The 27,703-nt window shown below is 34.3% G+C and overlaps 1 protein-coding gene across 1 annotated transcript in view; it reads left to right on the top strand.

Moving 5' to 3' along the window:
- CNTN5 (contactin 5) overlaps positions 1-27,703 on the top strand; it is a 310,996-nt gene that overhangs the window by 142,720 nt on the left and 140,573 nt on the right. Inside the window, exons 5-6 of the mRNA XM_030449461.1 lie at positions 12,965-13,168; positions 26,913-27,015. Of these exons, the coding sequence (XP_030305321.1) occupies positions 12,965-13,168; positions 26,913-27,015 (307 nt within the window). The remainder of the gene's footprint in view (positions 1-12,964; positions 13,169-26,912; positions 27,016-27,703) is intronic.

The raw sequence follows: 27,703 nt of genomic DNA, 5'->3' as shown, positions 1-27,703 counted from the left end.
AAAACTGACCCTCTCATAATAACCTTAATATGAGAATCCATTTGCTACTTAGTTCTTCCATTTTATTAAGCTGGTGGCAAGAACAATGCCATTTTTCAAACATGTTGGTTAGTTAAATGTCAGAAAGCTCATTTTATTTAAGACAGAAAATCCCTAATTAATCCTAATTACCTCTCCAATTCATGCCATGGAAAAGAATAGAGAGAAAGAGTTCACATTAATCAATATGACTAAGGCTGATCAGACAGTTGAAACCAGAAGAAACATAAGAAGGAGGAAGAGATCAGAAATTATTCTTCTCAAAAGGTCTGGAGTCCAGCTTTTTCTCTCTATTACCATTGTGGGGAGCACTTAAAAGAGTAAAAGAGGATGAAAACACTGGATTTTTCAGAAAATTAAGTCAATAACTCTCGCAATCAGACTTGGTTGATTAACTGAATTAAATGGTGATTTTGGAAGAGATGACTACTACAGATTTTAGAAGGTTAATTTTGTTTCAGATGGAAAAAGCTTTATGGACTGAACTGATATGAGTTCTATAAGATGCCATTAACACATTTCCCTATGTAATAAAATCAGCTATTCCTTATTTTGTAAGTATGATATGAAAGTGAACTTACAAACATTCGAGGTGCTACAATGCTTAATGAGACACAGATTTTTGTATAGCCTCATTTAATCCATTTAGAAAGATTGTTCCAAATAAATGAAGTGGCATGAAAAAAATTCTAGAAGAAATCTCCCATTTCTTTTCTTTGGTTTTGGTGGGGCTTGTTTGTTTTCTTTTTGGTTTTGTATTTTTTTAGGGTGAGGGTTGGTTTTCGTTTTTGTTTTTTTTCAAATGGAAATATATAAATATATATATATGCATTACTTTATGTTCTTTTTTCCCACTTAATACAATTGTAACTGGCATGAAGGTAGCTATAACTTACCACTAAATATGTTGAAGACAAATGCTTGGATTTTTCAAGGAGAAAATAACAGATATAAGAATAATATTGTAGGGTTCATCTGAATTCTTAAAGTGAAGTCAAACCCCTGTGCATTAGCACATATGTATCCTTATCTTCTGACAACAAAAGATGCTTTCCAGAGCAATACCAGGGAGGCAATTACTTCTTTTTGATCCCAATGATCAAGCTTGTTTTAACAACAAGATAATTAATACCACACAGTCCTGATAATTTGCTTGGCCTCTGTCTCCTGTACTCTGATGCTATGTTCCAATATTGTTGAAATCATTGGTGATGACTTGATTAGCCATCTAATAAAATTCCTGTTGTGTTGATGTTATTACCCTAAAGCAGAGAACCTGTAAATGGAAAACTATTGGTTTTTTAAGTGTTAATTTTCACAGTATTTTCCCTTTTCAATAATAAAGCAAGTCTTCCACTGGATATTGCAGGGATAAAATATTCAGGAATAACAGTATAGATAATACTATGAAGTGTTTATCTCAGTTTGGCTTTTCCTGCAGAACTGTAAGGCCCTTAAGGAGTAGTAGTTTCAGATCTGAAGAGCCTGTTTTTCAGCTCTACCTTTTTCAGGATGGAAGGAAGGAGTGCCATACATTTTACAGAGGATAATCTAGAAATAAAATTTTGAGGAAACATTAAAATTACACTGATATACTCTCTAGATCTTGTGACTTCACGACATCAGGCCTTACGCATAAAACAGTTTGAAAATCATTCTGAAAAATACACATGTACTCAACACAGGAAGGATCAGAATTGCCTGTAGTTTGTATTACTTTAACAAAGCCAAACCCACAACCAAAACCAGAGAGAGCTGGAAAAATATCACATATTTCTATGTGATATTTATATGTAATATGACATAGGTGTCACTTTGACTGCTCTGGGCAAGGGGTGGAGGAGGAGCAATTACAATCATAGGACACTGCCCTAAACTGAAATTAAGACAACAGAAAGCTATGTACTATCTCAAAACAGAAATTATGTGACAAGTAGAGATGGATGGAAACAGTTCACTGGGTTTGCAGTAGTGCAGAACAATGTGCAGAGGGACCCAACTGTGTATTGGCTGAATGTAGAAAGAAGAAAGAGTTGCAGTCTCTATGTTGTTAAATTTCAGGTGATTGATTGTTACTGAGGTTATTTGTAGTGATTTATTTGTACAACATGGTTGAAAAACATTTCCAGCACTCTAGGGCAGTTTTCTAATGTAGCGTATATCTTCCTCTTCACCTGCACTTCGAGTTATTTTTTTAATCAATGTGAAATATAATCTGCCATTGTCATTCTTAACACTTAAAATTGTCTTTTGGGGACTAGGAATTTGGTATTATGGTATTCTCTGAAGCATATATTCACATTTTTCATTGTATTTATGAAGATGCTATGAAGGATCCATTCCTTGATATATTTAAGCCAAAAAAATATACCAAGAAGGAGGTGAGCACTAAACCTGGAGCATATGGGGAACTATGTGATTTATAGCTGCCCATTTCTAATGTTCATCTACACAGATCCTAAGGATTCATTGACTATCACATTTTATTATTTTGGTATTTTTTGTAGATGTGCAAAAAACTGGTGGGGAGAAGAAAAATTATTAAAAATTAAGTAATTATATATTAGTGGGGATTTCATTTTGACTACGAACCAAATGATAACTGCTGGGAAATCACTTCCTTCCTTTTTTTTAAATTTTCCAATATAAAAGTGATGAGAATGGTATTCAAGATCTTAGGGTAATGCATACATAGGAGCAAAGTATCAGGCCCCAGGAAGATCCATCAGTCATATTGTGACATAGACATGGATGAATGCACCAAAAACAAACCTGCAGACAGACCCAGCAAAAGACTTTAAAGTTATATTAAAAGACCTAGCACCAAGAGAACATAAAACAGAGGAGCAATGGAGTGTATCACAAGTTCAATTTGTGCAGCCATACAAATGCAACTCTATGGAGTCCAAGTATTCAGTTTTTACCAATACAATTCCTATGACAACAACTGCATGTAAAGAGTGGTGAAGGCTGTTATAAAAGGATTGAAGTGTAAACTAGAACTGCAGTAGCTTTTTATTTTCATTTCTACACCCAGAAGCCTGAAATTAAATCTTGTTAAATAAATCTTTCTACTACTGTAATCTTTCCTGGCATTAGGAATCTAGGTGAATGAGAGGTAAAGTGACAAATTTAAGTTGTTTTCTTTCTTGGTAGCATGAAAAACCAAACAGCCAAACTGTAATATATACCCATAAACTCCTTGAGAGACTGATTCTCTGATAATTGGAGTACTAGTGAGTATTTTTTAGCCATATTACACAATTTGCCTAAGCAAGCTTCTGCTGCTGAATGATAAGGAAAAGCCAAGTATGCAGAGATTTTGCATCTCTCAGCTGAAAAAGAGATAATGTCACTCTTGTACTTGACAGAGTGATATTCCACAAATTTGGATGATGATCATCCTATCATTACTTCCAGGGTTTTTTGTTTGTTTGTTTTGATGGATGTCCTAGTTATGCCTTCAAAATGCATGAATCTACTTGTATCAGTGCACTAGTCACAAAATGAAATTTTCATGTAATGCAGCAGCCCACTTGGGTGCAGGATTCTGTGGTTCAGTGCAAGTAATACTGCACTGGAGTATGATTTTTCATTACATTCACTCCTGTAACAGACTAGGTAAGTGCCAGGGTAGCTCACAACAGTGCCATTAAAATATAAAAAAGTATTATAACCATATCAGAGAATAAGAAAGATTTAATGTGCAAAAGAGAAAATAAAGGGAAAGAAAGAGGAAAAAAATTATTTTAAATTCTGTTGAATGCTTTGCAAAAGAAAAGAATATTTGCATATAACTATTCTATACAGTGATGTGTTTTCCTGAGCATTAAACAGTATTCTCATTATTTGTCAATGCCACACTTTTCATAGAAATACATTACTGAACATTTCTAGTTCACTGAGATTATTAAGAAAAAAATCAATTTGTCTTACTATATATTTAACACATCTACATCATTAAAAAGGCTTTATTAATAATAAGCTATCCAAATCAGAGTTTATCAGACTTGTCCTTTGCATTTGTCACTATCATGTTTTGTATCTCTTGGAGATCAGTGAGTAAAACTGCATAGGTTTGTTGTTAACTGATAAAACGTTAAGTAGCAGAGGAGAAAGAATTACAGCTGAGATCCTTTTGATCATGATATGCAGTCAGTTTTTAATCCTTTCAACCCACAGTAAGCTAATTTTGAAGTTATTCCAAGTCTTTTTTATTACTGTGGGCTTTTTAAAAACATGAATTCTAGGAACAGTAGAGAAACTTTGCTTTGTCAATAGAAAGAACAGTAAAAATACATCACATTTTTCTGTCTAGGTTTATATTCTTCCAGTATCGTTAATCATATCTCACTTTTTTATTTGAATAATGATCAAGTCTCAAAGAATTTCATCTAAGTTTGAAACTGATGAAATAATTATGTGTCTTCCTGATTACCCTTCTAACACTGGAATAAAATTATCTCTAATTCTTGTCTTTGGAAATTACTGATCATAGAATTATTTAAGTTGTAAAAGACCCTTTAAGATCATCAAGTCCAACTGTTCACCAAACACACTGCCAAATCCACCACTAAACTGTGTCCCTAAGCACCACATCTACACATCTTGTAAATACCTCCATGGATGCTGACTATACCATTTCCCTAAGCAGCCTGTTCCACTGCCTGAAACCCTCATTTTATTTATTATTATTATTATTATTATTATTATTATTATTATCCAATCTAAACCTCCCCTGGTACAACTTAAGGCCTTTTCCTCTTGTTCTATCACTTTTTACTTGGGAAAAGAGACAGAATCTCACTTTGCTACAACCTTCTCTCAAGTAGTTGTAGAGTGATAAGGTCTCTCCTCAGCCTCCTCTTCTCCAGACTAAACAATCCCAACTCCCTCAGATGCTCCTCATAAGACTTATACTCCAGACCCTTCACCAGCTTTGTTGCTCTTCACTGGACACTGTGCAGCACCTGGGTGTCCTTGTAGTGAGGGGCCCAGAACTGAACACAGTGTTTGAGGTATGGCCTCACCAGTGCCAAGTACAGGGGGACAATCCCTTCCCTAATCCTGCTGGCCACAGATAGTTCTATAAGGTCAGTAGTATTGATTAGAAGAGCTTCAATGCTAATATGTACTTCATAGATTAAGTTATGTGGCATAACTTATTTATGAGGTTCAACATTATTGCTTTTTACTATGCACTTTTTTCTGCTTTTCATAGAAAATAACATTATACAGTGGCATCTTCATTACCTGATATTTATAAAGCATAGGACATCAAGGATGTCTTACAAAGCATGCATGATTTTTCTGCATAATTATTGAATTACACTCCTATATAAAAATAGACGAGTATCAGTAGTAGAGTTGTTAGAATTATTTGCTTAAAAAAGATTTTAAAAACTTATTTGTAGTTCCTCTGCCTTGTTGTCAATCCTCTCTTCTCAGTGTTTGTTTTTTTCCTTAAAAAACTGTTTTCGATTCTACCCACAAATTTGTTTCCACCATCAGTTTTTTCCCTTAAATTGACATAATTTTCCCTTTTTCTTAGATGAAAAAACAATATATATTGATAAAATCACCCTAAATTCTGAAGTTACATCTTTTAAAATTTTGTTATATTAAATGGATACTGAGAATATGGTATATCAAAACCAATTTCAAAACATATCAAGAAAATCAAATTCTTTTTAGTAAAGGAGGGCCCAAAGTTAGGCTGAATTGGAGTTCTATGAGTTTACTGGGATGTAATAATAAGCAATGAATTTGTAAGAAATAAGATGACAATGAGGTGTTAAAAAAAACTAATAGGAACTTGTCAAGAACAAATCATCTCAAGTTATTTTGTTTTCTTTGAATGTATGAACGACTTAGTGAAAAGAAAGGCATATTTAGCATTTGTGAGTGACTCCTAGATGCAAGAGATTACAATCACTGCAGAGCATGGAATGATAATCTAAAAGAATCAGTAGATTGAAGAATCAGATTGCAATGAGTAACACAAAATTCAGCAAAATGCAGATTACTTTATTTACAAAAATATCAAATTTACAGATAGTATAAAGGGAAAATAGTGATTAGACAGCATCCTCCTTTAGAAAAATACTGCTGTTATGGAAAATTGAAAAGTTAGAATTTAAAATTGCATACTTGAATTCAAGGACATAGTAAGATGACTTCTATCTAAGGAGCACATGAGACTATTATTCCAATAATCATCAATACTTTTAATGACTCAGAATACCATGTTCAGCGTTGACTTGTATTTAAAGACGTAGGAAAGCAGTATAGAATACAACAGTAAGACTAAGTAGAGGATTATAAATCATGATTTTTAAGGAAAAGGTGAAGAAATTTGATTGATCTAGTCTCAAGAACACAAGCCTGATAAAGATTAGGATAATGGTCTTTCACTGTGAAGATTAATATATGTTACAAATAAAATGTTTTCAATATTTTCAATATATTAAGTTGAATACATAATAATCTTACAAAAAAATAAATAAAAAAAGACCCTGAAGGACATTTCAAGGTCCTTTGGATCACAGTGTCTTGATTCTGGAACAGATTTTTTGGGGTTTTGTTTGGTTGGTTGGTTGGTTTGGGTTGGGTTTGGTTTTTTTGTTTTGTTTTTGGTTTGTTTTTGGGTTTGTTTGGTAATATGAAAATTGTCCCAGAGACTATCAAAGAGACATAAAAATCTATCATCCTTTCCCAGAAGCCACATTTTTTTACTGTATGCTATGTGGTCTCTTTAAAGAGCATATGCATGATAAATACATTTCATCAGTCTTTACACATTTCACTGACTGACTACATTTCATAGATGTCAAATGTACAAATGACACTATATTGGCTGTGTACCCTTTTAATGACAATATAATATTTGTATCCTCCAGTCCTGAAAAGTACAGTTACCTTTCTACCATACTTTTATTTATTTGATGTGCAAATTGTTATAAGAAAGAAAATATTTGAAGATTTATCACGCTAATTAAATCTGAACAAAGACAAATTTGTGATTGTTAGAACTGTGTTTTAGGGAAGTGAGTAATAGATACAGAACCCCTAGAGTAGAAAAGAAGCAATGTCATTGCTAGATGATAAATTGAGAATACCTGTGTGCTCTATGAGGGTGCATTACAATGCAACAAATAAATTATTTTCATTAAATATATTCTTGGAGGATTAATGAGCACTGATAATAAGTCACAGCAGCACAAAGAACTGCCACAGAATTATTTTTATGGTTGTGGAGGGGGGGCTAGAGGAACAAACCATTGCTATAATTCATTTTAGCTAAAAAGAAGTCTTCCCCCCTCTAAATATGAAGTGTTCTTCATCATTAGAGTGCTGCATTTTGTGTCCTTATTCTGGGGCTGGCAAACACAATATGTAAACAGAAAGTGTGACTACAAAGGTTGAATTTGGACTTGAGATAAAATGTTTTGTACTTGCAGTAGAGGAGATTTAGGTAAATATTTTTACTAATACTTTATTGTGTTTAAACAGAATATTTCTAAATGTTAAAGCACAGCCACCATGCAAATTCCATTGTTTATAGCTATGTATAGTTAATTAGGCCTGTAATCTTCAGTGCATTTTTCTTATTATTTATCAATAAAAAATAAAATTAAAAAAAAATAAAAAGAAGGAGCAACTTTTTCAGAGTTGCCAAGACTCCCAGATTACCTCAGATTTTGGCTGTCATGAGGCATCAGTACTATTTGTTCATCAAGTACTGCCACCTTGTGGAATTGTAGTAACCAGAGGAAATCCTGGACAGAGGAAAAGAAACTTACTCTCTCAACAGGATACTGGAGGAGGCAGAGGACTATATCTCTCACTGCATCACAGAAAGAAGACACAAACCAAACTTATTTCTTGTACAAGTACCATAAATTCACAGAAGTGCAAATGAGGGTTGTGTGTTTGCATGCTTTGCCCTTGAGGATGCAGTATTTAGCCAATGTCTGGAATGTACATTTAGGATTTCAGTTGCCTTTAAGGAGTTTGTATGGTATGGGAACTTCCTCGTTCCACCTTCACTTGCCACCAGAAATACCACTTGTCTGAAAGGATTGGTGAAATGGTTGCATGGTAAAAGGATAAAATAAGCAATATTTCAGGAGAAAAGCCTTGAAGAAAATCTGGGAAATATGGAGGCACCAGCAAATACAGGAATGATTATGTGGGGCTATTTTAATGCCTCCAGCACAGCTCTCACTACAATACTTATGGGGTTATTTCTTATTGACCCAAAATGACAGAAAGACTTTTGCATTATGACAGTACTGAGATTTTCTGCTTGAGAATACTATTTCCTAAGCCACAATATAGCACTAACAAAAATGATGTTATGTCAGTATTCCAGCTTCATCCATTATGGGAAATACAGCATGTTGTCACAGTTTAGGAATTAGTGTTGTGAAATAGAGATAATAGATCTACAAAAATTATTTAGAGAAATCATAGTAAACAAAATTTCACATCATAAATTCCTTTTGGCAGGAGATAGTTGATCTTTTCACTGCTTTATCACCAAGTGACTCAGATTTTCACCTACATATATAAAATATATCCGAAAAAGTACTTAACAAAATACAGAAACAAAATAGACATTTGAAAGGCTTTTCAAATGACCTTCAGAAAAGAGACACAAAACTCCTTGGAGACATTTTTCTCTAAACCAGGTTAATTCTTCATTAAAGGAAATATCAGTTTTGCAGTTACCAAAATTGCTTAAATGATTTTTACAACAAGACTTTGTGTGAAACAAAACTTAACAGCAGAAGAATCATCCAGCCCAGCCACAGGAGACTGCCAATTTACAACTGCCTCTATAATTCATAATTTGCCTGTCTTTTTACTCCCTGTTTGTGTTTGTGTTGATGAATGATGTCTATGAAAAAGTTTCTTTTAATTCGGCAGTCAACTGGAATTTCCATGAAGGGCTCTTCATCTTCTTCATGGTATTGCCATAGGTGTCAAGTTAAAAATAAAATAGATGGGTAGAAAACTAAACAAACAATTTTGGCATATATTCTACAAAAATCTCCAAACTTTTATATACTGAAGTGTTCGGTTTCCTGGTTTTACTTAACCTTTTCCTTTATTGAAAGCAAAATGCACACAGCATGGAAAAATCATTTGTTGAGTCTTCTCTCAAAAGAAGATGACTTCTGAAGATTTGTATCTAGGGTATTTATTTCCTTATTATAAAATTATAATTTGTTTTATTTATATTTTTGTAGCACTGATTTTTAGTTTCAAGATCTCTTGTTAGGCTTGGTACGCATCTTTGGAGTTTAGCCTCCTATTAAAGAGTACAACTACACTTGTGCTTAGCCAGTGACACTGATTCTAAAAAGTTTTAACCTAAAAGAAACCAGTACAGGTTTGAAGTTCACCAACAGCTGCAGAAAGCTGTGTACAGATAAGCCTAGTGACACCTTTCTGTGACATTCACAAAATTCAGAAAGTTCACTCAGTAATTTACCATTTTGTAAGCGTGTGATTTCAGGTAATATTCAAACGCAAGCTTCTCTCCTTGTAGTTTACATGTGCTCCTGTGCTAAACAGCTGTGGAATGTAGCATGTAATTTCACTGCTTCAGAATTTTTTGCCTGTACTCTAGGTGACAGACATCTATATATAAACAGCAGTTGTAAATTTTGATTCTCCTTCATTCTCTCTTTATTAATTATTTTATGTCATTCTCTTATGCTTGACAGTAGTAGTAGAAAGCAAAACAAACCAAAACCCCGTTTTGTACTTAGAAAGCTTTCACTAACAATTCTGTGATTGAATGAAGAAACCTAAACTTTAATTTTGCTAGAATGCAAGATGGAAACATTCGGAGCCCCATAATATGAACACCAATGCACGTTTCATCTTCTACCATGGCTGCAGATTAAGAAATATGAAATACTTGTATAATGGATCAATGTCAAGGTACACCCATTTGCCCATAATTGCAGTTATTCTCTTAACATCCTTTTGTAAAATCACTTCTGCAAGATCATTCCTCTATTTCTGTCAGCTAAAACCTGCCGGGTCCCCAGATCCCAAACCAGCTGTGGTTGTTGCTGACAGTTCTGCATAGCATGCACTGGAAATTGCATAGTTTCCCCAAGATATTTCCACTGGAACTTATGGATGAAGCCAATGGACATAACCCTCAAAATTATATTTAACAACCTTCTGAACTCAGTAACCAGGTCTAATAGTAGAGAACCTTCAAAAAGTGTGCAAAGGGCATTTCAGCTGCAAAGAAGGTTCAGAATATAAGATCAATTTTGATCTGAACCTTCCAGTGCAAAGTTTTCAGGTATTTGAAAGTGTATTCCTGGGTTTTGCTTTCTGGAAATTACAAATAGGAGCAATTTCTTCAGTGTCAGTGGGCTGACAACTGCTCAAGAAGTGAACTATTAGCACTTATGCCTTTGCTTTATACTTTGGGCTTCTGGCTGTAATACAGATCCTGTAGGCACACACAAATAAAAGTTTTAATGTTAGCTTAATGTCAGGAATTGAGTTTTAGATTTGGCAAAATTTGTGTTATTTTTTCATAGTACCATATCCCAGTTACAATTCATCTATCATTCAATTTTTAACAGCAAAAATAATTTACAAACTGACAAAATGACAGCAGATCCCCTCCACATTCCCATCCTGAATCAGCATCACCGAATTCTACATGTATTTCTTTAGAAGAATAAAAATAACTTTCCTGAGATTTGTTCCTCAAGAGTATTTCTAAATAATTAACTTCATTCATTTTTAGAGTACAAATGGAGAAAATTCTATTCTACATGAACTACCAATGGTGATTATTTTACATTTGGTCTGAACTACTTTCACGCCAGAGCAATTATTGAGACTGATTGCTTTCCATCTGAATTCATAACAGGTGTCTTCAATTAAAGCCTATGCATTTTCCTTGAACATATATGTTTGCCATCTATTTTTAGAATTTTATGCTGCCATGAATCATTTCTGCCAGATAAGACATCATAGCAAAATATAGCAATGGAATTTTCAGGGAGAAATATTTCATTCTTGAAACATAACAGAAGAGGAAGGAAATTTTAAACACTCAGAGAGGTTTCTGTGAACCCTGACTCCTTCAGGGTCTTGTGTAACCACTCAGAATTACAATTACATCTTAAAATGTTTTTAAGCAAACAGTCAGTGTTTTTGGAGAAGACTTTCCCTACTGTCAGGAAAGGATTTTTAGTCCTTTAAAATTGCATTTTTGAGCAATAACATTGTATTTTCATAAGAAAATTGTCATGTGGCTTCAAAAGTACACTGGAATTCAAAATTAATCCAGAACATCCTGCGTCTCTACATCACTGAGAGCTCCTTTGACTTTTATTGGTTGAAAAATCAGTCACTGTGCTTTCCCATTGATTTCTGACAACTCTATCCTTGGTGCAATGCAAGGATAGACAGGACAGATCAGGTGGAATCTCTCATGCTTTCTATACTCTTAAAGTCAAACTGCACACGTGGCTATGGCTTATATTTAGCTGGCATGTTAACAAGTTTCACACTTCTTGTACCACGAACAGCTATGTCATTGCCTTTTCTAACATTAGCAGAAAAGTACACAGATTTAAATTTTTAAGCATTTCCTTTCACCTTTTGATCCTTTCCTTTTCCAACTAACTTTATATCAATAAAACATTATGACTGTTAGTAGAGATAAAAGTAGGAGAAAGCTAGACTGACGTACATACCATAAGTCACCTAAGAAATTTGGGTCTACAAACTTGGGATCTTTCTACACTACACCAAGGGAGAAATTTGCATCTTTGAGAAGTAATAGGGACTTGGCCTAAATTAGTTTTGGCTTTTCTGATTTTGGAGTCAGTTCTTTAAAGACAATAATTAGGGCAGATTCTAGATTATAGGACATAGATTATATTATTGTCCTATAGCTGATGTGCCTCTTTAATTAATGAGGAATATTTTTTAAAGTGTGAGGACAAAATGAAACTGTAGAAGATAACATAGGAAGAAAAACATGCAAAAAGTATACATAAGTTTAAGGCTTCAAAGTCTGAATTTCCTGTATTTCCTGTAAGGAATTCCCTGCTAAATCAGAATCTCATTAACTTTTCTATTACTTCTAATGCAGACACATTAATCTATCTATGGTTTTAATAAATTATGATATAATCTCATACAGAAAATAGGAAATAATCTTATTCCTCAATCAATTATTTTGAGTATAAAGGGAAAAAGTTATACCTTCCAGGTGAACAGAGTGATTCCTGGGATAAATAAAAGAACCAAGTCACTGCCTCTGATTACCATTTTTAAAAATTAATTTTATTAGGCTTTGATCCATCAGATTATGAGGCGTAGTTGTTGGTAGCTTTGGTTTAAGGCATTTTTCACTGATAATAGGTATTTAAGCTGAACACAGGACAGTGGCTAGAGTATGCTGATTTTAAAAACAGATGTTCAGAATAAAAGTTGTTTATACACATATGCAAAAGACATCTCAAGCTCTATAGGGGAAAACATTATATTTCGTTGTGAATTTTAAGAAATAGATAAAAGAATGTTTTATAAAAAATTTTTGGCTTGACCTGAAACACTAGAAAAGAGAATTATCTAATACGGGCATTTTCTGAGTCTTCTGAATAATTTAATTATATTGTTGGTAAATATTTTAGCAAACTAAATATAGTTCTTCACAGGGAACTTGTGGACTCACTACATATTCTATTTTCAGAGAGGGAAAAAAATCTCAGTTCTAAGCAAAAAAAAAAAAAAGTTTTAAAAACCTTTAGTTTAGTTTTGGTTTGGTTTGGTTTTCCCCTAGATTATTTAAATAAAGTTAATGAACATTTACAGAGTGTATCTGTGGTTTCCATAATTGCTTTCTCTTTTTTTTTCTATTTTCTTTCAGAGATCATCTATAGCTGGGTTTTTAATGAATTCCCATCTTTTGTGGCAGAAGACAGCAGACGTTTCATCTCTCAGGAGACAGGCAATCTCTACATCTCCAAGGTGCAAACATCTGATGTTGGCAGCTATATATGCCTGGTAAAAAACACAGTGACAAATGCCAGAGTTTTGAGTCCTCCTACACCCTTGACACTGAGAAATGATGGTAAGGAAATAGATTATTTCTGTTTTCTTCATAGGAGCAAAAATACTAAACCAAAAATACTCCAGTTAATTTAGGAACTCCAATTTTATTGTTTTGCCATATATTCATGAATTTGCTGCAGCAGTCAGCAAATTAATGGTGCTCAAGGAGACAGTTTCTTATTTAGGGTTCTGAAGGCTGAGGAGCAATCTCCTCCTGATGTATTTTGTTTAGAACAGTTACTCCTTCTTGCTACTCTGGTGCTCTGTAATTGGTAGAAAGCAGCAAATCTCTTTTCACAGCTATGGTTGTTTCTTCAAGGCTTAGTTTCATTGCATAAATACAGGTGGCCAATGCCACACTGAGATACTCTCAGGCAGCTGAGACATCCACAGGGGACTGGCAAACATCACATCGGGTGTACGGACCAGCAGCTGGATGCCAGGAAATATATATTCTTGCACCTCAGGTAACAAAATGCACATGTGGTTAGATAAGTGAACAGAGGGCATAGTACCTAAAACTTTGCCTGTTGGACTGCTAAAGACCTGCTGCAATTCCAGGCTCAAATTGAATGCACAACGTACTGCCAAGAACACTACAATAGCTTTGATTACAGTGATAATTACCCAGGCAGTTTTGAATTTCATCAAGGCATTTACCTAGAATAAGTTCTCTGGAAATAAGTGCCTAAATCTTATTCTCAGACAGTGTCCTAGTTTTTGGGGGGTTTTTGTCTTGTTTTGGTTTGGGGTTTTTTTCCCAAAAGAAATCAAAAGAAAATATTTTTCCACAATGCTTCTTATGGAGCAGTATGACATTTCCATGTCAATGATATGTAACTGATTCTGTTAGAATCTCTGCCTAGAGAGGCAGCTGAGTTATGCTTCTTTACAGAAAAAATATTCATATTTATTACATTATAATTGCTTTTTGCTTTTATTTTCTGTCAAAATAATGTTATTCTTGAGAACAAGAATTAATGATTCCATAAGTGCCTTTTTTTTTCCCCAAGATGTTCCACATTTAATGATGCTTTCTAGTTCTTCAGAAATACGTTTCAGCAATTCAGCATAAGTGAATCCATACTTACAGAAATCAAAAAGAGAGAGGGAGTGAAGGATTCTGAGACTTTTGCCTTGCTTACAGCTTATTCTACAACTAAGGCTAGTCATTCTGTGTTGCAAAAGCATTACAAATAAAAGGATTTAAACACAGATTACTTAGTTTAATGGAGTAAGTAAAAAAAAAAATATGTTCACAGATGAGAATTGAATTAAGTTAATGTTTATTCATCATACCAAGTTTAATTTTCTGTCTGCACAGCATGTAGCCTGTGCAGCTAAAAGCTGCATGCTTTACTTTCTCATTTGCTATTTTCTTATGCTGGATTCGTACCTGTGGCTAATTATTTAACTTCAGGTGTTTAGTTTTAATGAATTAGCATAACAGACCTGATGTTTTCACTATCAATCTCTGAAAATTTAAAAAAAACCAAACAAACTTTTACTGTCTTTTTAATCAGTTGAACTTTGACAAGAGAAGAGAGATTTTATTGTCATATTTATTATTCATATCTTGGTCTACTGTTTCTATATGACATTTCCTAATGCTTTTATTGGGTTCCAGTTATGTGCAGAAATTAAACAGATTAATTATCTCTATCATATTAACAGTACATAGGAACACATACAGGATAAGAAATGGACAGGATAAATGCATCAGTCTACATCACTGAGCTAGGAAACAAAATCTTTGAAGGAAACTGCACAGATTTTCTTAAATGTCAAGTGGGTAGAATATACCAGCTTCACGTAAATTTGTTTTTCACAGTTGTCTGTCATGCAACTGTGGTAATCCAGCCTTCTGAACAGTGCTGGGGTAGTCATGAAGCATTTGAACATAGATGAAGTGTTCCTCAGCAATTTCCCAATTAATTTTTTCACATGCATGAATTTCTACCAGGCTTCCATGCTTTAATATTTATCTGTTGTGATCTTGAAAAACATCTTTTTTTCTAATGGATTTCTTTGGTATTTCTTAGTTAATTACTTGTTTCCTATATGAGCAGATTTCTCAGTGAAGAGACCCAAACTTTCTACCTAATCCTGCAGTCTCCACAAACCCTTTGTGAGAAAAATATTCAGAAAAATTCTGATTAATAAATAATATTTCTTGTTTAGGACATCTACCTAGTTCTGATTAATAAATAATATTTCTTGTTTAGGACATCTACCTACTCTTCAGAATGCAATAAAATGAGCCTTTTAGAAACTATCTGGAATCACAATTCAAATATTCCATTAACAATACTGTATTTTTTTCTTTTTGATAGAAATTACTTTAGGTTATATTGCCTTGACAATTGACAAATATTAAAGGATGATGACAGAATTTTAAACATATATGCATTTTGCTCCAAAATGTGGGATAATGTAGCTACTGAAAAGAAGTGCTCACTAAAGTTAAAGAAAAATAGAGCATTCTGTGGAGAAATAAACAGCTGATAATGGACTAAATGAGGAAGTGAGAAATTAGGAATGGCATGAAAACAAACATCCAAGTACCTGAAAATTTACTTGGCACTATGTTGCTGAGTTCTTATATGTGATTAAAAAATGGCTTTTTAAACTTTTGGTTATAGAATTAATTTAATCACTTGCTACTTATTGAATATTTGCTTAAATTAAAAAATCATACAGTTGCTAAGTTCTAGTGTCTGGCATCACACACTACTCAGTATATTTTTCAGAAAGCATAGTAAGACCTTGTGGTTCTAAATAGAATGAAAAAGGGTTCTATACAAAAGGAAAAAATTCTATCATAGAATCATAAAATGGTTTGGGTTGGAAGGGATCATAAAGATCATCTGGTTCCAATTTCCCTGCCATGGGCAGGGACTCCTCCCGCTACAGCAGGATGCTCAAAGCCACTTCCAGCCTGGCCTTGAACACGTCCGGGGATGGGTCATTCTTAACCTCCCTGGGCAACCTGTTCCAGTATCTCACCACAGTCACAGTAAAGAATTTCTCCTAAAATATTAGTTAAATCTATTATCTCTGTTTTATATTCTCTGGACGTATGCATCATATCTCAAAAATACTCGATATATGTATCGTTGTTCTCAGATTTTGGTATATGAGGAGTACCCATACCCAGGGCACTGAAGCTGTATCAAAAAGCACTCCTATTACCAGATTGGTCTCTATATGTCTATGAGGAAAAAACCTGAAGAATATTAAAGATTTCTGTCAGACTCTGAAAGAATGTACGAGCTTCCTTGGCTTTTTATTATTAATTTTTTTTTCTTCTTTCATGATATGTCTCAAAAGGGGACTTAGCACCTTGATATGAAATAAATTAAATAAAAACATGAAGAAATCCTTCAATGGATTCTGAATAAAATGGATATCTCATTTGTTCAAATGTCCTCGACAATCATTCATTTCATACAATTCAATTTCATTTCAAGCTGGGTTATAAAAATACTCTAAAACTCTATTTGAGGAGATAAAAAGTTATAGCAGGGAAAAAATATGCATAATTTCATTAACTCCCTTTACAATGCATTCAAAAGTTTGAGGAATTATTTAATAACTGTTTACAAATAATAAATGGGGTTGTGAAAATGGATCTTTGCAGGCTTGGGTGATGATTTGGAGCAGTAAATTAACCTGACTAATAAAAACAACATAAAGCCTCTTCAAATTTAGGAAATAGAAACCTAGGGAGTATAAAACATTTGATACATGATAGAATGAGGCAGCTGTTTCCAGTTCATACATTCTCATTTATGTTTTTCTTCTTTTTCCAGTATTTTTCATTTGTCTTGAAAAGATGTTAACTTTAATACTATTACTGTATATGAGTAAATTTTTATTCTTCATTTTATCTCTTCAAAGATACTACCCAGTGAAATAATAAAAAAATAAATAAATAAAACAAAAAACCAAACTTACACAATTGCAGACATCAGAGGACACTTTCTATCGTGTTCCATTACAGCAAACTAGTTTATACCTCAACAGAGGTCAGTCTGTGTGACAAGATATATTCTCATGTAACTGAATGTAACTGAATGTAGACCTTGACTTTCAAATTTTTGTTTTTATGTCATCAGAGTTCTGTGAACTGAATCTTACCTGTCTTAACACTACTGATTATTTCTATTAATAAGAATGATATAACATATAATTATCACGGTATCGAAGATATTTATATATCAAGTATGAAGTTCATTTTGACTTTCCCATGATGGAATCTGTTCTGCATGTGCTTATTCAGATTAAACTCTGGGATATGTTGTTTGAATACCTATGAATCATCTAAAGATCTCTCACACAACATTAAGAAAAGTTTGGAATATTTAATAATAATTTCCTCAATGGTGGTAATTAAACAAAAAAAAGGGCCATTATATGATAATAATGTAATAAATGTTACATAACAATAGAGGAAAATCGTTTCACAGACATAGGCTCTATCCATCCATGAAGAATTCTGAGAATAGTTAACTAGTGAAAATTATCATTAAAATATTTGCCTAAAATTTAACTCTGTTCATATTATGTGAGTTTTCCCCCTCCAGAAAAGCATGGTCTTTTTTAGTTCCTTCTTGGAAGAAAACTATTTTTGTTTCTAATGTAAGTATTTATATGGATCTGAATTCTAAAAGATGCAAAGCATGTCTTGGTTATAATGGGAACTGAAAATATTTATCCAGCTAGGACTTAATCTTGACAGGTATTCTGGAGCTTCCAGTCTTGTAGTTTGCTTCTTTTGTGGGGGTTATATTACAAGATCATCACTTTACATTTTTCAAGTGTACAGTCATATCTCCTATTTGAATTATGCGAATCCATAAAAACTTTTGAAGGCTGGCTGGAAATTGTCAGAACTCCTCCTAATGCTCTAGGACAGGTCTCAAACCTGAAATAATCCCACTTGGATTTTTTCCAAGCAGAGCCAAATTGTCTGGGCAAAATCAAGTTTGATCTCTGATGAGATACAAAGATTGATTGTACTGAGTGACATCAAAGTATGGAGAGGAAAGCTGATAAAATGGGAATGTACCTGGACATATTAAATATGTTGTTTCTCCCCTAAAATTTTATTGAGATATTTTAGTGATGGATCATTATGAAACTGAAAAGACTTCCCACAATCTCTGCTTTTCTCTAATAAAAACAAATCCTTCATGGGTTGAAGGCATTTTGAAAAAACACTTTTTTTAAGTTTCATTCTGTCCCTTATGCCCAGATCGAGACTGTAAAAAATAACAGAATGAAAGTCTGAATTGGAAAAAGAAACAAAGTAATCTTATTTTAATTAGAGACTAAAGGGAGAACTTTTATATAATAGGAAAGGCTGTGGTTGCTGGTTTAGTCTTCCCCCAAATAGTTAAGTTTCTTTTTATTTAGCAAATCTGTTGCTCAGCACCAGTGGTCCTTCCACCTAAAATTCTCAGTGAAAATCCATAGGTACTCAGAAAGTTTATGGAGCTCTCTTATGCCATAACCCTTTACAGAGTGTTTTATAACAGAGTGGGGTTTTTCTAACACAACTCAAATGCATTATCAAACATCACACAAAAGATCAAAGAAAGTCTTTCTAAAAGATTTAGCCTTAAAATAAAATAAAATAAAATAAAATAAAGAAAACATTCTGGGACAGCCTTTTTGAAAATGTAAAAAGGCTGAATCCAGGGGAGAATTTCAGAAAGAAAATCTGGAAAGGTTTGGATAAGCTTTGTTTCCAGCATTCAGTGTAGAGTAAGAACTCCTACAATATGATACAGTTTGATTTGAAATTAGCTTAGTGTAAGCTCTGTTAGAATAACATGATTTGAGGAGTTTAAATTGCTAAATTTTCCTGCTAGTTTGTAGAAATGTTCTCTGCTGGAAATGAGGTGGGTTTTTTTATTATTAGTTGCTATAGTAATTTAGGATTCTAGACACGTATCATCTTCTGAATTCATTTATTCTTGTTTTTTGAGGAAAAAACAAGATGATTTATGAAACCATTACACAAAAGAAAGAGTTAATTGATCCATATATATATAGTATAGAAAACATAAAATAAATGAACTGGAGAAAAAATATTCCTCTAAATTTAACTCTGCATTAGGAATGACGTTTTGTTAAACTGTAGCTATCAAGATTTTGTACAGAATTTTGTTGATAATATTTAATTACTGATGACTAAATAATTTGTGCAAACTGATAATATGAAAATAAATAGTGTTGTGAATGGTTTCAGATTATTAAGAATGATCATGTTATGTATCTTACTGTCTCAGGATCTTAGATGCAAGTTCATGTGCTACTGCTCTCTTTGCAGTAGTGGGCTACAGCATAATGTTTAAATAAAAATTACTTGTTCATTTAATGTTCTTATCAACATAGTGAGACAATTTGATTTTGAAGAGCAGAAATTTTGCTCAAGGTTAGGACCTCAGTAAGTTTATAACAATGATGATTTAGAATCATAGAATTTTCAGGGTTGGAAGGGACCTTTAAGATCATCTAATACCAATCCCCCTGACATAGGCAGGGACACCTCCCACTAGATCAGGTTGCTCAGAGCACCATCCAGCCTGGACTTGAACACCTCAAGACCATCCTCATGGTGAAGAACTCTTCCTAACTTCCAACCTAAATACACTCTTCTAGTTTGAAACCATTCCCCCTAGTCCTATCACTACCTGGCATCCTAAACGTCCCTCACAAGCTTTCTTGTAGGCCCCCTTCCACTAATGGAAGGCTACAATAAGGTCTCCTCAGAGCCTTCTCTTCTACAGACTGAATAACCCCAACTCTCTCAGTCTGTCTTCACAAGAGAGGTGCTCCAGCCCTCTGATTATCCTTGTGGTCCTCTCTAGACATGCTCCAGCATGCCCATGTCCCTCTTGTAAAAGGGGCTCCAGAACTGGATGCAGTACTCCAGGTGGGGTCTCATAAGAGCAGATTAGAGAGGAGAATCACTGCCCTCAACCTGCTGGCCATGCTTCTCTTGATGCAAGCAAGGATATTGTTAGTTTTGTGGGCTGTAACTGTACACTGACAGCTCATATTGAACTGTTCATCCACCAGCACTACCAAGTACTTTACCTCAGGGCTGCTCTCAAACCAGTCACTGCCCAGCCTATATCAGTGCTTGGGACTGCCTCGACCCAGATGCAGGACTTTGCACTTGGTCTTGTCGAACTTCATAAGGTTGGCATGGGCCCACACCTCCAGCCTGTCAAGGTCCCTCTGGACCCTCCAGCGTGTCAGCTACACCACAAGCTGGTTGTAATCAGCAATCTTGCTGAGAGTGCACTCACTGCCACCATCCATGTCAACAACAAACATGTTAAACAAGGTCGGTCCTAACAGTGATTCTCGAGGGACTCCACTTGTCACTGGCTTCCATTAGGACATGGACCCATTGACAGCCACTCTCTGGGTACGGCATTCAAGCCAGTTTTTCATCCACCGAGTGGTCCATCCATCAAACCCATATCTTACCATCTTGGAGTCGGGTGGAGACAGGAGATGTTGTGTGGGACACTCTCAAAGGCTTTGCTCAGGTCCAGGTAAAGGATGGCAGTTGCTCCTCCTTTGTGTATTGATGTAGAAGGCCACAAGGTTTTTCAAGCACTCTTTGCCCTTGGTGAAGCAGTGTTCATTATACCCAGTCACCTCTTCATTATTCTTCTGTTCCATCAATGCTTTCAGAAGGATCTTCTTCATGATCTTAATGGGCACAGAGGGGAGGTTGACCAGCATTATAGCTCCCTCAATCTTCCTTCTTTCCCTTTTTGACAATGGGGTTTGTGTTTCCCCTTTTCCAGTCATTTGTTGTTATTTGGTATAAAATAATGGGTTTTAATATCTGTTGTTAATGGAGGAGAAATGTTAGTGTTCTTTTTTATTATTCTTATCAAGGAAATAATAGGTATTTTTATTGGCATGGTTATATGAGGAATCTGAAATGGAAAACATTTCCCATTTAGGACCCTCTTTCCACTTAATTAGATAACAATGAATATTAAAGCAACACCATTTTGTGTCTTAATTGATTAGAATCAAACAAAAAACTCTCTCTGAATTCTGCAAGAATTTTTACACTTTTGGTACCTAAGAGGAGGGTGGATGTAAAAAAGAAAACTGAGAGTTGAGAGAGAAATTAAGCTTAAGGTCATATTTGAAGCACAAATAATTATAGAATTTACTGTAAGAGAAATGAGGTTCTTTGAGAACTGTGCACATGCCATCAGGAGGATAATTAGAATTCCCATGAAAATTAGATCCTTCTCCTAACCATTTATGTTAAATAATATTTTCCAGGTTTCTGAATAGCTTTTATGAGTCTGACCTGGATTAACAGCAGGTAATTAGAAAGTAGGAACATAAACATTGGCCTGCAATGCTTAAAAGAAATCTGCCACAGATTTCATGTTCCAAATTCGGTTCAATCTCCTCCCTGTAAAAAAAAAAAATGGAGCAAGAAAAGAAATTACACTTCTTTTTGCTGTTTGTTGACTCATATTCTTTAGCTTTTCAAGAAAGAGAGCATGTTACTTGTGTACTGGAGCCTTGATTTTGCTTGGTGTGTATGACTGCTTTGAAAAAAATATCTATCTATGTAGTCACAGAAAATGTTTAGGTTATCATGTCTCCATATAACTATGTATGCACAAATCTTCATACTAGAACATTGTATACAGGTCATTCACATCACCTCATCTCTGCATGTCCAAATGAAGAAGACTGGTTTCATTCAATTCCAGATGTTCTGGGTTTAGTGGAAAAGCTCAGATTCTAAAAATGTATATATGTAAGTAATTTGGTAGATTAAAATTTAGGTCATAACTCAGTAGACTTCCCTACATAGAGAAAGCTAACAATCACAGGTACTGACTGATGTTTTCAAACATGCATAAACAGATCTCTTCAGCCCAAGCTATGGACTAGAAATTTTGAACTCTGATTTGAAGAACTAGAGAAAATGCTACTGCTCCCATCATCTCTTTTCCTGAGTTTATCTCATTGCTATTATGTCCATGGGGGTTGGCTCCAGTTCCCTTTATCCTGGCATAACACACTCACTTACAACCAAAACCGAAATTATCTTAGTAGTACAATCCTGATTAAGAATGGTGGAGAGCTCTCATGTGTGCTTGACACATTTATAGGTAAATAAATAATTTAAATAAATAAATAATTTAAGCATTTTGTTTTACTTAAATGTGACCACCTTCTACATTCATACCTCCGTGATTAGAAGTACATAAATATCTTATTCCCTAGCTGTAAACTAAAGAAGAGTTTATTCCTTCTTGTACTATATTCATTAAGACATTTTGCTCAGAAACTGAATTAGTAAACTTTCTTTGATATTAGTATAGACTCCAGTAAAAATTTCCTTCCATCCAGTGAGATGTGATCGGATTTGCTCTCTTAGGAATATATGAAAACACTGTTGGTACTTCACTCCTTAATGAATTGCAGAATGCAATTTCGCATCTGCATTTTTAGGAGTTCTCAAAAGATAAATTTATGCTTCAAAAATTGGCTAGGAGATCTCTAAGTGGAAGGAGTATTGTGGATAGTTATTCTAAACAATAATTCCCTCAGTAAATTTTTGGTGCTTGTCATTCCATTTAGAATTAAATTAATGGCAGGTGAGTCAATAAATTCTTCCCAATGCATTGAAATTTTTCTGCTGCACTCAGGTTGTAATGGCGAGTATCATTATATTTGATTTATTTGGGTTTGTACTGTGAATTTAATGTCTTTTAAATGTCTGTATTAAGGACTCTGTTCCAAATAAATATTTGAGAACATTCAGTAGAGCAGGTCATTAGGGAAAATAGTAAATATTCATTTCTCACAAGAAGACAAACATGATAAACATTGCATCACAGGTTATTGATAGACAGAAACTATGCATAAACTTTCCTGCTATAGTTCCTTAGTGAGTATTTTTTTGTGTTTGGATACCTATTTGCACAACAGATCCTAATTGTGAATTAGGAACCTCAACTTGTAAAATGATTAGAAAATTCTTGTGCAGCAGTACAAATTCATTTCTCCTTGGGAGGTTTCCCAGAAACTGAGAGGAACATCCAAACTCAGAATTCCATGATTTTGCGATTAGAGTACTATCCAGGTTGTAAAGCAAGTAGTATTAACATTCCTATACCACCTGATTAAGATCAGAGACTTCACCCAAAGCTCTCAAACACTCTTAATCACTGACTGATGGGGTTTCTATCTTTTGCTGATAAAATAATGGCAAGAATAAATCCATGCCTAATCTTTCTCCTGACTATAAGGAATCTCTGTTTTTATTTTCTCCCTAGTACTCTGAAAATATATAGCCAGGAATCTTATACTCTAACTACTGTCTTAAAAGATTATCAGCCACTTATTCCAATATTCCTTGTTACCTGCTCCACTCAAAATTGAATTCTGAAATAAATTAAAGAGTTATTAGTAGTTTGAAACAAACCTATATCATTTTAGCTGAAAGTGTTTAAGGAACCATCATGAAAGCTTATGTTCTGGGACATTAAAAAAGGTAGTTAATATCTGACCGAGACTAACAGAACAGAAGCATAGGACTCTACACAGCTGGAATAGGATGAAGTCTTATGATTTATCAGCAGTTTGATTTTTTTTTTTTCTACACTCTTCATTTGAGGCTGTAAAAGTCATGGACTGGGAGGTTAAACAAAGAAGTAGTCCTCTCCAAAGCAGTCCTCTCCAAAGTAATAGTGATCCTGTCTGAAGCTCTTTGAATTGTTCATAGCTAAGACTGACAGTCAGAAGCCAAACATGCTACTTTATTCCATTCTTGATTTCCATTAAATAGCTCACAGAGGATTATGTAAAGAGTTTTAGCTGTAGTAATATGTGTAAATGTTTGAAACTTTATTACATACATTCTCAAGGTATGTCAGCATCTCACAAACAGCATTTATCACACTATTGTGATTTAGTGATTGTGTCATCTCAATTTTTGATGGAAAACTAAGATGAAGATAGTTTATCTAAGGCTTCTTAGGACACTTTGGATAGCATAGGTTTGAGCTTAAGTCACAGATTTTAATCTGAGTGAGAGGAACAATTTGTTAAGTGAAATAACTTATTAAAATTATACCCCATTTTAAGTTTATTTTTCTTCTCTGAGCTGGGAGATTATGTAATAATTGTTATGTGATAATTGCATTGTTGTAAAAGCATCTGAAAGAGAATAGGGAAATAATCTGTTTTATGAATATTGAGCCTCATTTCTGCTTGTGAGACTAAGAAGCCATTAATTCTAGTAAAGTCAAGCTGTGCTTAGCCCAGGGATATGTTCAGTCATTTGAACTGGTGCCTTTTTCAGCAGCTGTAGTTATAACAGAAGGTTTGTAAGGATTTCATCTCAGTTCGGCTTCACCCAGCCAAGGTCTCCCCACACCAGACAGAAATGGGGAGAGCAGATCCACACCCAGATCTGAACTCAGCCAAAAGGTACAGTTTATGAAGTAGGGAGTGTAGTAAACTAACTAACTAGCCTTTGGAAGACTAAATCAGGGAAGGTAAAGGATTGTCTAAACAGAGGAAATATTATAGGAAGACAGAGCATAGGAGTGTTTAGAAGGGCTCTCCACTCCTTTATAATGCTCAGACCATGTGAGCTCTGTGATTTGTTAGCAGTTTGAAAATTGTATTCCATGCTGATCAGTTTTGTTTATTGTTATATTTCATGTTTGATAACTGGAAATAAAAAATGACTGAGGGAATTTTTATGGCCTTAAGCAAATACCTCAAAGAGAGTAATGTATATAAGTCTGAAAAAGATTGATTCCAATGCACATAGCCCAAGGCCTCAATATTTCTTGAAAGTTCAGGTTCTTTTTAGCACCTGATACAAATGAACACAAATCTTGATGAAAATGCAGATGGTGGATATTTTACCATTACTGACTCATTGTGACCAAACCAGAAACTGGGAATGATATGTAGCCTGGAGTACAATAGTCATAGAAAAGCAATTATATTGTGACATGGGAAGGTAAGCACTTGATAATTCCCTTGCTATGTATGCAACTGTAATGGCCTCCTTGGTCTCAAAGATAATAAATAATAAAGATGAAAAATATCCCTTTACAGTAATAGACTTTTGCTCTCTAATTTTCATAGGGACACCAAGCAATTGCTCAGATATTTTTCTACATTTTTCCACCAGTTACTTCAGGAATGTCACTCAATAATGTAACAGTAATCTAGAAGAACAGGACATCATGGAAAACTTTAGTAGATCAGCATTTCATTATGAATATGAAATGAAATGATGGCATGGCTCTCAAATAGCATTCAATAATTTTTGTTTGTTTGTTTGTTTTGCATCTATTTTATTTTTTGCTCATACTGCAAGTTAAAAATGTAAGATCTGAAAGATATTATTGTCCCTCAGATATATTCATAGGTACTGGATTATTTTGAAAGCAAGAATAATTTAATCCTATTTTAAGTTACATTTTTTTACAGGCTGAAAAAGACAAATGTCTGATAATATATGACAATTCAACACAATGGTTTTTAGGAAAAATAATCTTACACAATAGCAAAAAATCCGTTTTGAATTAATCGAACCACAGAATATGTTGGTGAATATGCACAGTCAAAAGATGCCAGAGGTTTAAAAGAAACACCTCCAGGGTATACGACATCATAAAATGAACTGTTTTCAGCAGTGTTCTCTACAAGGGAATTTGGGGAAGTTCCCCTAACAAGACTGAAGTATAGATCCCTTTCTTTTCCCCTGGTTACGTAAGTTATCTCTTTTGTCTCCTTTCTTTTTCTTCTTTCTATTTCTTTGCTTTAAAATTCTTTGGAAACTCTGATTTTTTTAATAGATTTGAACTAAACTGACCTTGTTGCTACTGTGTCCATAAATCACATTTTATTCTGTTATCTTAATCCAAAATCCAAACAAGCTTTACTTTGTTTAGTATAGCTTTTGGTTCCTGAGTATCACTTACCACAGTAGCCCAGCTGGTGTCTAACTTCACATATTTTAGCCATATTCTTCTGCCATGTTGATTGTACATTTACTCAGTCACATCAATCACACATTTCTCACCTCACATTGTATAACCTGTCTCCCTTTCCTACTCCTTCCCTAAATTTCTGAGATTCTCCAAAGTTATCAGTCACTCCACAGCAAATTCCAGAGTAATCTATTTCAGTGTTTGTATTTTTCACATGCCAGAATGTTTTTCCAGTTGTATCCTGCAGTAATTGTCTTGTTCTGATAAAATTAATGATCTGCCAAATTAAAAGGGACACTGAAAATTAAATAATTGAACTTTTTAGGTGTCTGCAGATCTGCATTTCTCTGCACACAAATGCTCTTACATCATTAGAGTTTTTCTTGCTGAGTTTATAGGAGTCTATCTAAGTAGAATACAGAATGATATATTGACTTATCTGTCATAATTGTCACTTCACTGGTAAACAAAGCTTTGCTCTTTGAAAATTATCGCATTTCTAAAATTGATTGCCTGGTCTAATCTTTCTAAATGCAAATAGTAACCCATATTTTAGGATAATTTTTTTTTTTTTTAACTCGCTGTGCTGCTAATAATGCTGAAAATCATTTTAGAGCAGAATACAGAGAATCAAACAAGACTATCTCCATCAGTTACTAGCTTTACTGTTGGGCAGGTTAATCTCAACAAATGGAAAATGAATGATATTTCATATTTTAAACATTCCTTATTTTCCAGGTGTGATGGGGGAATATGAACCAAAAATTGAAGTCCATTTTCCATACACAGTTACAGCTGCAAGGGGAACTACTGTTAAGATGGAGTGTTTTGCACTTGGCAAGTAAGTACAGATTCTTTCATAATTAGACATTATTGTTTATTAAGATGGGACATGCCTAATTTGTTGTTTCATTATTTTGCTGAATTTCATTTTCACAGACAGTCCTTACTGCACAATCAAATTAACCAAATGACTAAGTAGCAAATTATGAATTCCCTACCCAGCCATTTCTGTGGACAGAAGTTTATTCAAGTTAAAAGACTCAAAAATGAAAATTAACATTCTTGTGAAGAGAAAGAAGGAAGTTTTTATTGAAAATTTTACAAGGCTCACACATTTATTCACTGAGATACAGTAAATCATTAAATTGGATGTTATTCTGCCAAAACATCATAGTTGGAGAATAAATAATTAGTAGGGGTTTACAGTTTACATATGATGCTAAGCCTGTTTTAGAAACAGTCATCTCCCCTGGCACAGGGTCCTCCACAGCTGCAGATTGATATCTGCTCCTCTGCATGATGCTGCACAGGCTGCAGGATCACGTCTGCCCACCTGTGACACTCCCTGACAGCAGCTCCACATCTGCCCACTGTGATCCTTCAGAAGCTACAAACCCATGTCTGCTCCACTGTGGTCCTTCAGGGACTGCTTTACCATGCTCCTCTGTGAGCTGCAGGGACACAGTTGTCATCTCACCATGAGCTGTGGGGAAATTTCTTCTCAGGCACCTTCTTCCCCTCCTTCC

The sequence above is a fragment of the Calypte anna genome, chromosome 1 (assembly GCF_003957555.1).
Source record: "Calypte anna isolate BGI_N300 chromosome 1, bCalAnn1_v1.p, whole genome shotgun sequence".
NCBI classification, from domain to species: Eukaryota; Metazoa; Chordata; class Aves; order Apodiformes; family Trochilidae; genus Calypte; species Calypte anna.
The sequence above is the reverse complement of the archived record's forward strand: the minus strand, read 5'-3'. Positions and strand labels throughout refer to the sequence as shown.